This window comes from Erinaceus europaeus, chromosome 10 (assembly GCF_950295315.1).
Source record: "Erinaceus europaeus chromosome 10, mEriEur2.1, whole genome shotgun sequence".
NCBI lineage: Eukaryota > Metazoa > Chordata > Mammalia > Eulipotyphla > Erinaceidae > Erinaceus > Erinaceus europaeus.
This window is the reverse complement of record NC_080171.1, coordinates 94,655,740-94,668,241: the sequence shown is the minus strand read 5'-3', so window position 1 is coordinate 94,668,241 and position 12,502 is coordinate 94,655,740. Positions and strand designations below refer to the sequence as shown.

General features: G+C 41.1%; 1 protein-coding gene across 6 annotated transcripts in view; it reads left to right on the top strand.

Annotated features, from left to right (window-relative positions):
- Nucleotides 1-12,502, top strand: part of RC3H2 (ring finger and CCCH-type domains 2) — a 70,204-nt gene that overhangs the window by 38,239 nt on the left and 19,463 nt on the right. For all 6 annotated transcript variants that reach the window (XM_007539959.3, XM_060200109.1, XM_060200113.1 and 3 more), the window contains one exon: nt 9,660-9,968. In XM_007539959.3, coding sequence (XP_007540021.1) covers nt 9,660-9,968 — 309 coding nt within the window. The remainder of the gene's footprint in view (nt 1-9,659; nt 9,969-12,502) is intronic.

Here is a 12,502-nt window from a genome sequence, read left to right as displayed (position 1 = left end):
ACGGCCTTTACTAAGAATAAATAGGAACCAGGATATAGCTCACTCTATTGAGCATAGTTTACCATACATAAGGATCCAGGTTCACACACCTGTCACCACATCGGAGTACTCATACCAGGGCTTCTGAAATGTCAGTGGCACTTTGTTATCTCTCTTCTCTTTGTCTTCCTTACCTCCCCTGTCCTCATCTCTATCAGAAATTAAAAGAAAAATTAGTCTCCCAGGAGTTGTGGAATTGTGTAGGAGTTAAACAAAACAAATATTTATGTGAATAGGTTTTAGAATGTAGGGTATTTCAATCCTGTTTTTCTTTTTTTTTACTATGAGTTTTTTTTTAATTTTAATTTTTTATTTTATTAGTGATTTAACAATGATCAACAAGACTTATGGGACAAAGGGGTACAATTCCACACAGTTCCCACCACCAGTGTTTCACATCCCATCCCCTCCATTGGAAGCTTCCCTATTCTTTGTCACTAGAAGTCCAATGCGCTGTCCATTGTGCCGCAGAGCTGCCTAGCTTCTCTTTTTTTTTAAATTTTATTTATTTATTTATTTATTTAATTGGATAGACACAGCCAGAAATTGAGAAGGAAGGGGGTGATAGAGAGGGAGAGAGACAGAGAGGTAGATATCTGTAGCGCCGCTTCACCACTCGTGAAGCTTTCCCCCTGCAGGTGGGGACTGGGGACTCGAACCTGGTCCTTGTGCACTGTAACATGTACGCTCAACCAGGTGCGCCACCACTCAGCCCCTAGCTTCCCTATTCTTTATCCCTCTGGGAATATGAACCAGAGATATTTTTTTTTCCTTTCTTTTAAAAATTTTTTTAATATACATTTTATTTATTTGTTTTCCCTTTTGTTGCCCTTGTTTTATTGTTGTAGTTATTATTATTATTTGTTACTGATGTCATCATTGTTGGATAGGACAGAGAGAAATGGAAAGAGGAAGGGAAGACAGAAGGAGAAAGACACCTGAAGACCTGCTTCACCACCTGTGAAGCGACTCCCCTGCAGGTGGGGAGATGGGGCCTTGAACCAGGATTCTTACATGCTGGTCCTTGCACTTCGTGCCACGTGCGCTTAACCCACTGTGCTACTGCCCGACTCCCCATTTCTTTTTTTTAATTGGGGGATTAATGGTTTATAGTCAACAATCAAATACAGTATCAAAAAATAAAATACAGTAATTTGTACATGTATAACATTTCTCATCTCTCCACATATCAATTCAACCCCCTCTAGGTCCTCTGACATCATGTTGCAGGACCTGAACCCTCCCCCCACCCGAGTCCTTTACTTTGGTGCAATACACCAAACCCAGTCCAAGTTCTGCTTTGCGTTTTCTTATTTTTCAACTTTTTAAAAAAAATTTATTGTTCGTGATTTAATAATGATCGACCAGATTGTGAGATAATTCATATAATTCCCACCACCAGCTTGTCATATCTTATCTCCTCCATAGGACAGTTCCCTATTCTTTATCCTATTGGGATTATGGACCAAAAATCTCTAAGGGGTGCAGAAGGTAGGAAGTCTGGCTTCTGTAATTGCTTCTCTGCTGGACATGGGCATTGGCAGGTTGATCCATAACCCCATCCTATCTCTACCTTTCCCCAGTGGGATAAGGCTATGGGGAAGTGGGTTCCAGGACAAAAAAGTGAGGTCATCTGCCCAGGTGGCTTGGTGGCTGAAAGACATTATGATATAAAGCAGAACAAATTGTTTAGTAGTCAGGAACCTAAAGGTAAGTATATGGCAGATGAGATTTAAGGTCTTCATTTTGGAAAAAGCTAGGAAGTCTATTTTAGGCATATTCCAAGGGGCCGGTGACGTTACTGATTTTTGCCTGAGCCCGACAGCTAACATGCTGATGGGCTGAAAGTATTGTCTGGAAAGATGGTTGTCAGAATTGGGAATAGGACTAGAAAGCTGGGTCAGGGCAGAGAGTAGCTCCTAAATATGGAAAAAGTATATAAATACCATTAACTGTAAACCCTGTTGACCTGACCTAGGGTCCATGCTTATTCATATTTAGCACAGGAATCTGTGCAACTTCTTCATCCCCACTGGTCTGACCTCGAATTCCATGGTCATAGCTAGGAACATTCTAGGCTGCACTCATTTCAGGACTAGTCTTCCTTGAATAGCAGAATATTTTGACCCAGCCTCCCTTCAGAGACTGGGGCAGTTTCTACCATTGTTGATCCACATTGAAGGCAAGGTCCTGTAGAGGCCCACAAGAGGGTTTATGATGTTGTTCTTGATGGAGATAACCAGTGATGGTGGAGAGAGGGATCCATTAGAGGTCTAGGCCCATCATAATCTGTGTGGGAATCTAAGATTCCCTGACTAGGGCCCTTGCTGATGGAGTAGCTTACCACCAGGATTATTGCTGGTGCTTGGTACAGATCCACAGTGGTAAATCCACTAGTCCTGGTACTACCTCCCTCCCCCCTTTTTTTTTTGATAGAGACAGAGGGATTGAGAGGGATAGAAAGAGAGAAAGAGGGAGCTGGGCGGTAGCGCAGCGGGTTAAGCGCAGGTGGCGCTAAGCGCAAGGACCGGCATGAGGATCCCGGTTCGAGCCCCCGTCTCCCCACCTGCAGGGGAGTCGCTTCACAGGTGGTGAAGCAGATCTGCAGGTGTCTGTCTTTCTCTCCTCCTCTCTGTCTTCCCCTCCTCTCTCCATTTCTCTCTGTCCTATCCAACAACGATGACATCAACTACAACAACAATAATAAAAAAAAAAAAAAGACAAGGGCAACAAAAGGGAAGATAAATAAAAAAAAATTACAAAAAAAAAAAAAAGAAAAAGAAAAAAAAAGAGAGAAAGAGACATTTGCAGCACTGCTACTGGGATCCTTGCTCAGGTGCCGGGGGCCAGTCCCAGCAGGTTATTAGGGTCAGCCTGGAGGAGGAGGGGCATCGGCTAAGAATGAAGAATGAGAGATGAGTGAGTCGATGCTGAATCAAGCGCAAGCAGACATCTCTGTCATGCTTAAGCAGAACTTTATTTTTTTAAAATTTTTTTTATTTAAGAAAGGATTAATTAACAAAACCATAGGGTAGGAGGGATACAACTCCACACAATTCCCACCACCCAATCTCCATATCCCATCCCCTCCCCCGATAGCTTTCCCATTCTCTATCCCTCTGGGAGCATGGACCCAGGGTCATTGAGGGTTGCAGAAGGTAGAAGGTCTGGCTTCTGTAATTGCTTCCCCGCTGAACATGGGCGTTGACTGGTTGGTCCATGCTCCCAGTCAAGCAGAACTTTATTTTTATAGTCTCATAAGGCTTAGATCATTAAAACAAAAATCACCAAGGTATAGATTATTAAAACAAAAATCACCAAGGGTTTAGTCACTAATACAAAAATCACCAAGGCTTTGATTATTAATTATTAAAACAAAAATCACCAAGTAAGAGCAGCACAGGTAGGGAACACCTCCTGCTTTGTGGAACATTCACATTCCAGGGGCACTTTTCTCCCTAGAGATCACATCACAGTTTCTATGTCTTTTGTTATTCCTGTACCTGTGTGCTAGGCAAATGTCCTATTGATTAAGATTAATATTCTACCTGTATGTTTAAGCCATCCTCTTGCCCCTATGCATCAGAAGCCAGTGGTTCACAGAAAGTTCAAGCTTGTTATGTTTCTAGGGTCCTTAAACAAATTGAACAGCCCATTTTTCATAAAATCTATTCCATTGTTTGATTAAGGAGTTTTGTTTTGTTCCTTACTGAGAAGGCACCAAGGTGGTGCTGACCTGGCCAGCCTCTCCATAAAGTTAAGCTCTCTAACCAGAATCCATCTTTCTTGTATGCTCACTATGTGACCTAGGTTCTTATGTACTATTCTTGTATAAGGAAGTGGGAGCATAGTGTGGGTGGTAGATTAAAAGGCCCATTGAATCTAGGCAGGTACCAGAACTTTCCATTTATTAATTATGCTGTGTAAGGTGGCCCCTCCACTGTGGGAACCACCAATCTTTCTCTATATTTTAGTCAGAATACTAAAGGAAGTGGTGTAGATAAAGGGGAAAATATTTTTTCCTATTGGAGCCTCCTGAAAAATTCTGCATTACTGATATTGCTTGTTTCATTATGATCAATCTTACAGATTGCAGTGCAGGTTTTGTCATTATTTTTGTTATTGGTCAGGCTCTGAGCCTGGCTATAGGTAAATATTATTAAGACCACACAGAGCTTAATCCCAAGCCCTATACATAGCAAAAGGCAAGATGGTTTCAGTTTGGCCTGGAGAGTCCAGCCGTGCTGAGCTTCCTGCGAAGCTGGTACCGTGTCAAGCAGCTCGCACGGCAGTGCCTGCACCACTCAGGTGTTTGTGCTTTGTACTGTATGCACTTAACTGGATTCACCACTGCCCGCCCCCAAGGGACTTATCTTCATTGGAAACCAAGTAGAAATACTGGCGTTAGTTAGGAAAAAGAACACTTTCCCCTTTACTTTCGGAAGAATGTATAGTTACAGATGCAGGAAAGCCTGGTGAAATTGAGTACATAGATAATTCTCTGATTAAATCTGCTTTTTTCTGTTAGGAAGCAAAATCATCTGCTGAGTAAAAGATGTAGAGGGTAGAACAGGAAAGATTGTTACAGATAGGAAAGTGAATTTTGTAATGAAGTATATTAAAGTTACTTCCTAACTGTTTTATTTATCATTATATTGAGGGGAGTTTGGATAGCACAATTGCATGATTTTTCTCCAGTAACATTCCACTACTTCAGAACAGTTACAAAAATAAGAATGGTGAAGAATTGAATTGATAGGGTTTTTAAAAAAAAGTTTAATATTTATTTTCCCTTTTGTTACCCTTGTTTTTCATTGTTGTTATTATTGTTATTGATGTTGTTGTTGGATAGGACCGAGAGAAATGGAGAGAGGAGGGGAAGACAGAGGGGTAGAGAAAGACAGACACCTGCAGACCTGCTTCACTGCCTGTGAAGCGACTCCCCTGCAGGTGGGGAAGCGGGGGCTCGAACCAGGATCCTTATACCGGTCCTTGCGCTTTGTGCCACGTGTGCTTAACCTGCTGTGCTTCTGCCCAACTCCTGGGTTTTTATTTTTAATACATTTTTAAATTTATTTTTAATGACAGAAAGATACACATAGCTACCAGAGTATTGCTCAACTCTGGCTTATGGTGGTGCTGGGGAAATAGGGTTTTACTTTGTAAATCCAACAGGGTTTTGGCCGAAGGAATTAAAAATATTTTCAAATGGAGGGAATTAATGCATAAAATAATTCATGAACTCCCTGAAGACAACTTCACCAATGTGTCCTAGAACTTCACCTTCTCAGAGCCCTATCCTACTAGGAAACATAGAAATAGGCTAGGGTCCTGATAGATTTGCCAATGTCCATGTTTATCCGAGAAGCAATTACAGAAGCCAGAACTTCTACCTACTGTACCCCATTAAGGATTTTGGCCCATACTCCCAGAGGGATAAAGACTAGGCACCTTCCAATGTAGGGGATGGGATATAGAACTCTGGTGGTGGGAATTGTATGGAATTGTACCCCTCTTACCTGACAATCTTGTTAGTCTTTATTAAATCACTAATAAAAATTAAAAAAAAGAATTCATGGACAATTTAAAAACAGTCGGAAGAGGGGGTCAGGTGCTAGTGCAGTGGTTTAAGCTCACATGGTGCAAAATCCAAGGACCGGCGTAAGGATCCCCGTTTGAGCCCTTGGCTCCCCACCTGCAGACGGGTTTGCTTCACAAGTGGTGAAGCAGTTCTGTAGGTGTCTATCTTTCTTTTCCTCTCTCTGTCTTCCCCTTCTCTCTCCATTTCTCTCTGTCCTATCCAACAACAGCAATAATAATAACCACAACGATAAAAGAATATTGGCAACAAAAGGGAAAAAAATAGCCTCCAGGAGTAGTGGATTCGTAGTGCTGGCACTGAGCCCCAGCAATAACCCTAGAGGAAACAAAAAAAACAGTTGGGAGTAATTGGTCCTTATAATTTTGTAAATCAATATTAAATCACTAATAAAATTAAGAAAAAAAAAAGCTGAGCATGGGTGGGGAGACAGCATCATGAGTTTCCCAGAACACAGATAGCAATAAGTAAAGTTCCATTCAGTTCCAACCTACCCAGCCAGAATTACCACCTGCCTGGGCCATCTGACTGCTTCTGCTTCAGCTCACTCCAGCTAGGCCTCTGCCATCATTGCCTAATGCTACTTGTCTACCTTCATTGCAACCACCCAGTGACTCCTGGCACTTTGATTGCTGCTGTACATTGCAGCCTGGAACCTGTGGTCTTCACGGCCCTTTTACCTCCCCTGCTGCTCAGTCTGCCCTTTCTACTATAACTCTGTGTACAACTTTAAAATTTGGCAGAGGAAAAAGAAGAAATTGGGAAACAAAAGTTCAAAACCTATGGCAGTTGTAGGCAGTTGAAAATAACAATTGAGAATACAGTCCCCATAGCAACAGGACCCTACAGGTGGAGCCACAGAGAAACATACCATTGTTTTAGACTACCAGTCTTTACAGGAGTTTGTGTAACCTGCAACCTCAAACTTCTATTTAGAGTATATACCCTTAGCCAGGGACTTGTTACTACTAATCCTTGGTCACAGCACAGACTTACTCTAACATAAACTTCTGACCCTGATTTTCATGGAGAATCAAACATAATGGGGATACTGTTAGGCATTTCCATTGATGGACTGAGATAGCAGCTTGAAGAAAATCCCAAATTCAACAGAGCTACATAGACTTCCTGATGATTTTTTAAATTAATTTTTTCATATTTATTTATTTTCCCTTTTGTTGCCCGTGTTTTTTTCTTTTACTGTTGTTGTAGTTATTATTATTATTTTTTATTTTTTATTTTTTTCCCTCCAGGGTTATTGCTGGGCTCGGTGCCTGCACCATGAATCCACCGCTTCTGAAGACCATTTTTTCCCCCTTTTGTTGCCCTTGTTGCCATAGCCTCGTTTTGGTTATTATTATTACCATTGTTGATCTTGTTCGTTGTAGCATAGGACAGAGAGAAATGGAGAGAGGAGGGGAAGACAGAGAGGGGGAGAGAAAGACACCTGCAGACCTGCTTCACCGCCTGTGAAGCGATCCCCCTGCAGGTGGAGAGCCGGGGGCTCGAACCGGGATCCTTACGCCAGTCAGTCCTTGCACTTTGCGCCACGTGCACTTAACCCACTGCGCCACCGCCCGACCCCCTGTAGTTATTATTGTTGTTATTGATGCTGTTGTTAGGATAGAGAGAAATGGAGTAAGGAGGGGAGAGAAAGATGGACATCTGCAGACCTGCTTCACTGCTTGTGAAGCGACTCCCCTGCAGGTGGGGAGCTGGGGGCTCAAACTGGGATCCTTACGCTGGTCCTTGCGCTTCACACCAGCTGCGCTTAACCTGCTGCGCTACCACCGGATTCCCCATGAAGATTTTATTTATTTATTTTATTTATTTATTTATTTATTCCCTTTTGTTTCCCTTGTTTTATTGTTGTAGTTATTATTGTTGTTGTCGTTGTTGGATAGGACAGAGAGAAATGGAGAGAGGAGGGGAAGACAGAGAGGAGGAGAGAAAGACAGACACCTGCAGACCTGCTTCACCGCCTGTGAAGCGACTCCCCTGCAGGTGGGGAGCCGGGGTTCGAACCAGGATCCTTATGCCGGTCCTTGTGCTTTGCGCCACCTGCGCTTAACCCGCTGCGCTACAGCCCGACTCCCCCCTGATGAAGATTTTAAAGCTACATTCTTAAGGGTATGGAACAAATTGAGATGATGTATGGAGGAGGACTGCAAATTCAGAAAACTGATGAGGGCAAGTGTAAAAAAAAAATTAAAGCAGGGAGCAGGGGAATGAAGAGCGCAGTGTCTAAGCTAAAAAACACATCAGGGGAGAACTCTTGCAGGAAGATAGGTGACTAGTCAAAGTACAAAGTAGGAACATAAGGTAGAGGGAGCACTCAAAAACAAAAAAATCCAGTGAAATAAATGAATATACGAGAGTTATGGAGCAATGTCAGAAGGAACATTTACATCATAGGGGTGCAAGAAGACAATGAGAGAGCAAGGGACAGAATTTACATTTGAATAAACATTCACTGAGAATTTTTTCCAAATTAAAGAAGATGATAGACCTTCAGATTCAGGAAACTTGAAGAGCTCCAAGAAAATGAATCCAAACTTAAGTTCACCGAGGCACATAATAATTTAAAAGGCTGCTCAAAGGTGGGAATTTGATACCTAGACAAAATCAGAGTCACCTGTAGGTTATCAGATTTAAACAAGGTATGATGAACTCTTCAGACAAGCAACAGCTATAGGAGTTTTTTTTTTTTACCACTAAGCAGACGTATAAGAAATACTAAAGGGATTTATGTAAAATGAATGGTTTTACATAAAGACTATGGACTCAAACTGCAGATGTAAAGTTAACAATGGGAGAAGGCTACTGGGTCTAAGGAAGCCCAGTGAACTTTGAGGAAGGGTTATGGCATTTTGTTAGAGATAGGGTGGTATGATGCATTTTGAGACTGTAAAACATGTAGAGTTATAAACCTTGTTACTTTAAAAACAAACTTATTAACATTTTTTTAAAACAGAGAACACTCAGCAGAGTACACACTTGTTTACAAGGACCTGGGTTCAAGCTTTTGTTCTCTACCCGCTGGGAGGAAGCTTCACAAGTAGTGAAGCAATTCTATAAGTGTCTCTTTTTCTCTCTCCATCCCCTCTCAAAATTTTTCTGTCCCTATCAACAAAAATAAATAAGTAAATAAATAAAGGCTGCTGAGAGTGGTGGATTCACCATGCAGGCACCAAGCCTATCATTAACCTTGGTAACGGTAAAAATTAAAAATAGTAAATAGAAATATTAAATGATAGAATATAATATTCAGTCTAAAATTTAACATCAGAAATGCCCCTTTTTTTTGGGTTACCAGAGTCCTTGTTGGGGGCTCAGTGCTGGCACTACCTCCTGGTGGCCATATTTTCCTTTTTTTTCCCCTTTTTTATTGGATAGGATGGAGAGAAATAGAGAGATGAGGGGCAAAGAGAGACAGACCTGCTTCACCACTCCTGAAGCATTTCTCCTGCAAGTGGGAAGCAGGGACTTGAACCCAGGTCTTTGCACTTGGTATTATGTGCACTTAATCAAGTGTACCACTACTCAGGCCCCTCCCCAATGTCTTTTATTAAAATAATTTCTCTTCTAGGCATAATACCAAATTTACATGTTTTAGAATATTATTTATTTAAGAGTTTGTTTTTTCTTTAAATTCTCTCAAGTTATGTATTGCTTTAGTAACTTGATAGCAACAGAAATACACACACACACACACACTAACATTTTTTAAATAAATTTTCCATAATCTGTCAGATCACTGCTCAACTCTGGTTTGTGGCAGTGCCTTGGGAATTGAACTTGGGACTTTGGAACCTCAGGCATGAAAACCTTTTTGCATAACTTTTATGTTACGTTTCGTGCCCTACTCCAGCATAGCTTTAATGTAGCCTGTATTTAATATTTAGCTGAAGAAAACTTTTTCAATGCCTTTACCATTTTTGAAGCTTTTCCTATTGCTACTCTTTTCTCTCATGTTAAAATTTAGTGAATATTCATCAGTATATTGATTATTTTGAAACAGGTATCGATTAAGGAACAAAAAGATCAATGCGACTGTAAGAACGTTTCCTCTTCTAAATAAAGTTGGTGTAAACAACACTGTTACAACCACAGCCGGAAATGTCATTTCTGTCATAGGAAGTACTGAAACAACGGGGAAAATTGTTCCAAGTTCAAATGGAATTTCAAATGCAGAAAACAGTGTTTCCCAACTAATCCCACGTAGTACTGATAGTACATTAAGAGCTCTGGAGACTGTGAAGAAAGTGGGGAAGGTTGGCACTAATGGTCAGAATGCTTCTGGGCCTTCTGCAGAGTCTGTAGCTGAAAAGTAAGTATTACTAGGTAAAAATGGTTGATGTGCGTTGTCTATCCTTTTTAGAAATGCTTCCTTATTATTTATGCAGAACATGCAGTAAGAAAAGCACTAAATAGGGTCCCTGGTGAAATCCTCAGCACCATAAGTTCAGAGATGAACACTGCTCTAGTCTTTGTGTATCTCTCCCTTTCGTAAAAGTAAAGATAAAGTAAAAAGAAAAGCACTGAAGGGGCCCAGGTGGTGATGCACCTGGTTAATCACACACATTATAGTATGGAAGGACCTGAGTTTAAGCACCTGGTCTCCTCCAGCGGGGGAAAGCTCCATGTGTGGTGAAGCAGGGCTGCAGGTGCCTCTCTATTACTCTCCCTCTCTCTGTCTCACCTCTCAATTTCTCTGTTTCTATCCAATAATAAATAAATAAAAATAATTTTAAAAAGTGGGGGCCAAGTGGTGGCACAGCGGGTTAAGCACACATGGCGTGAAGTTCAAGAACCGGTGCAAGGATCCCAGTTCGAGCCCCTGGCTCCCCAGGGGGGGGTCACTTCATACACAATGAAACAGGTCTGCAGGTGTCTATCTTTCTCTCCCCCTCTCTGTCTTACCCTCCCTTCTTGATTTCTCTGTCCTATCCAACAACAACAGCAATGGCAACAATAACAGTAACAACAACAAGGGCAACAAAATGGGAAAGAAAAATGGCCTCCAGGAGCAGTGGATTCATAGTGCAGGCACTGAACCCCAGCATAACCCTGGAGGCAAAGTAAATAAATAATAAAATAAAATAAAAAATATAAAAAGAAAAGCACTAGATAAAAAAAAAAATTGACTTCTAGTTTTGACTGGAATTGAATAGCTCTTTGACCTTGAAAGGTCGCATCATTACTGAGGCTTATCCTCAACTGTAAAACTCAAGGGCTTATCCCAGAAGGAGATATCTTCCCACACCTTTTTTCTTTTCTTTGTAATTTAATTTTTTATGTGGCATAAGGAAATAAGCCTCAGGTGTCATGCACATTAGATACCATCAGGTGCCCTCCCTGGCTCAGCTTTTAATTTTTAATTTTTGAGAGAGAGACAGAGAGAGAAAAAAAAAAACACCACAGGTCTGCTTCACCATCCATAGATCTCCTTCTCCTATGCTCTCCGTGGTCCTCTGTGTAGTAACAGAGCCCAAACCCAGGGCCTCCCATAAAGGGGTTATATTCAGCTTGCTGAGCTGTCTACTTAGCAGTTTCTCTACCTTACTTTCCTGAATTTAGAATTGAGACAGAAGGGGAAGCTAAGTAGTGACCTAAGTAGGTAAGATGCTTGAGTGTCCATTCCATTTCAGTCAGAACAATTCCACTTTATATTCTGTAATGATGCATACAGCTAAGAGGGGAAATTTTTTTTTTAATTTTTAAATTATCTTTATTTATTTATTGGGTAGAGACCGTCAGAAATTGAGCGGAAGGGAAAGACAGAGAGGGACAGAGACAGAAAGATACCTGCAACCCTCCTTTACCACTCACAAAGCTTTCCCCCTGCAGGTGGGGACCGGGTGTTTGAACCTGGGTCCTTGCACATTGCAACACGTGCACTCAAGCAGGTGCACCACCACCCAACCCCTAGAGGGGAAATTTTGTTGGCATTGAAGGTGTTGCACCTGTGCAGTACTGGACTTGCAGGCATGAGGTCCCAAGTCTTATCCCTGGCTGTGTCAGAGTGATGCTTTTGTTCATTTTCTTGTATGTGCACATATGTGCCAATAAATAAATAAATAAATAGTCTTGAAAGATGGGGGAGTTCTTTGGAGCAAAATTCTGTGGGTTCAAATTCTGATTCATGATTTCCTTGTTTTTTGTCTTTGGCCAATTTACTTGCCCATAAAATATAATAATGCGTACCTCCTTGTTCTGAGGATTACATTGAATTAATATTGCAGTGTATTTTTTTATGATTAAAATTTAAAAAAAAAAATTTATTCCCTTTTGTTGCCCTTGTTTTATTGTTGTTGTTATCGATGTTGTTGCTGTTGGATAGGACAGAGAGAAATGGACAGAGGAGGGGAAGACCGAGGGGGCAAGAAAGATAGACACCTGCAGACCTGCTTCACTGCTTGTGAAGCAACCTTCCTGCAGGTGGGGAGCCGGGGGATTGAACTGGGATCTTTATGCCAGTCCTTGCGCTTTGTGCCAGCCACCTGTGCTGCTGATTGACTCCCTGCGACTCCCTGCAACATATTTTGAACAATATCTGCTGTATATCACCTAGTAACTATGTTACTGTTGTTACTTTTGTTGGATTTTAACATAGAATTTCATTTAACAAAAGGGTTTTCGTGTTTTCAGAAAAGTTTTGAAACTTATAGGTGGTTTGAAAAGTTACTTTCACTTTTAAAACCTGCTTTTGTATCCTTTCAGGGTCTATAAAAATCTAAGTTAAAACATGTTCAGATTTTGTTGCCCTTAAGTTATATATATATATATATATATATATATATATATATATATATATATATATATATATATATTCTTTCCAAGGTGGGGGGGTGTTTTACTAGC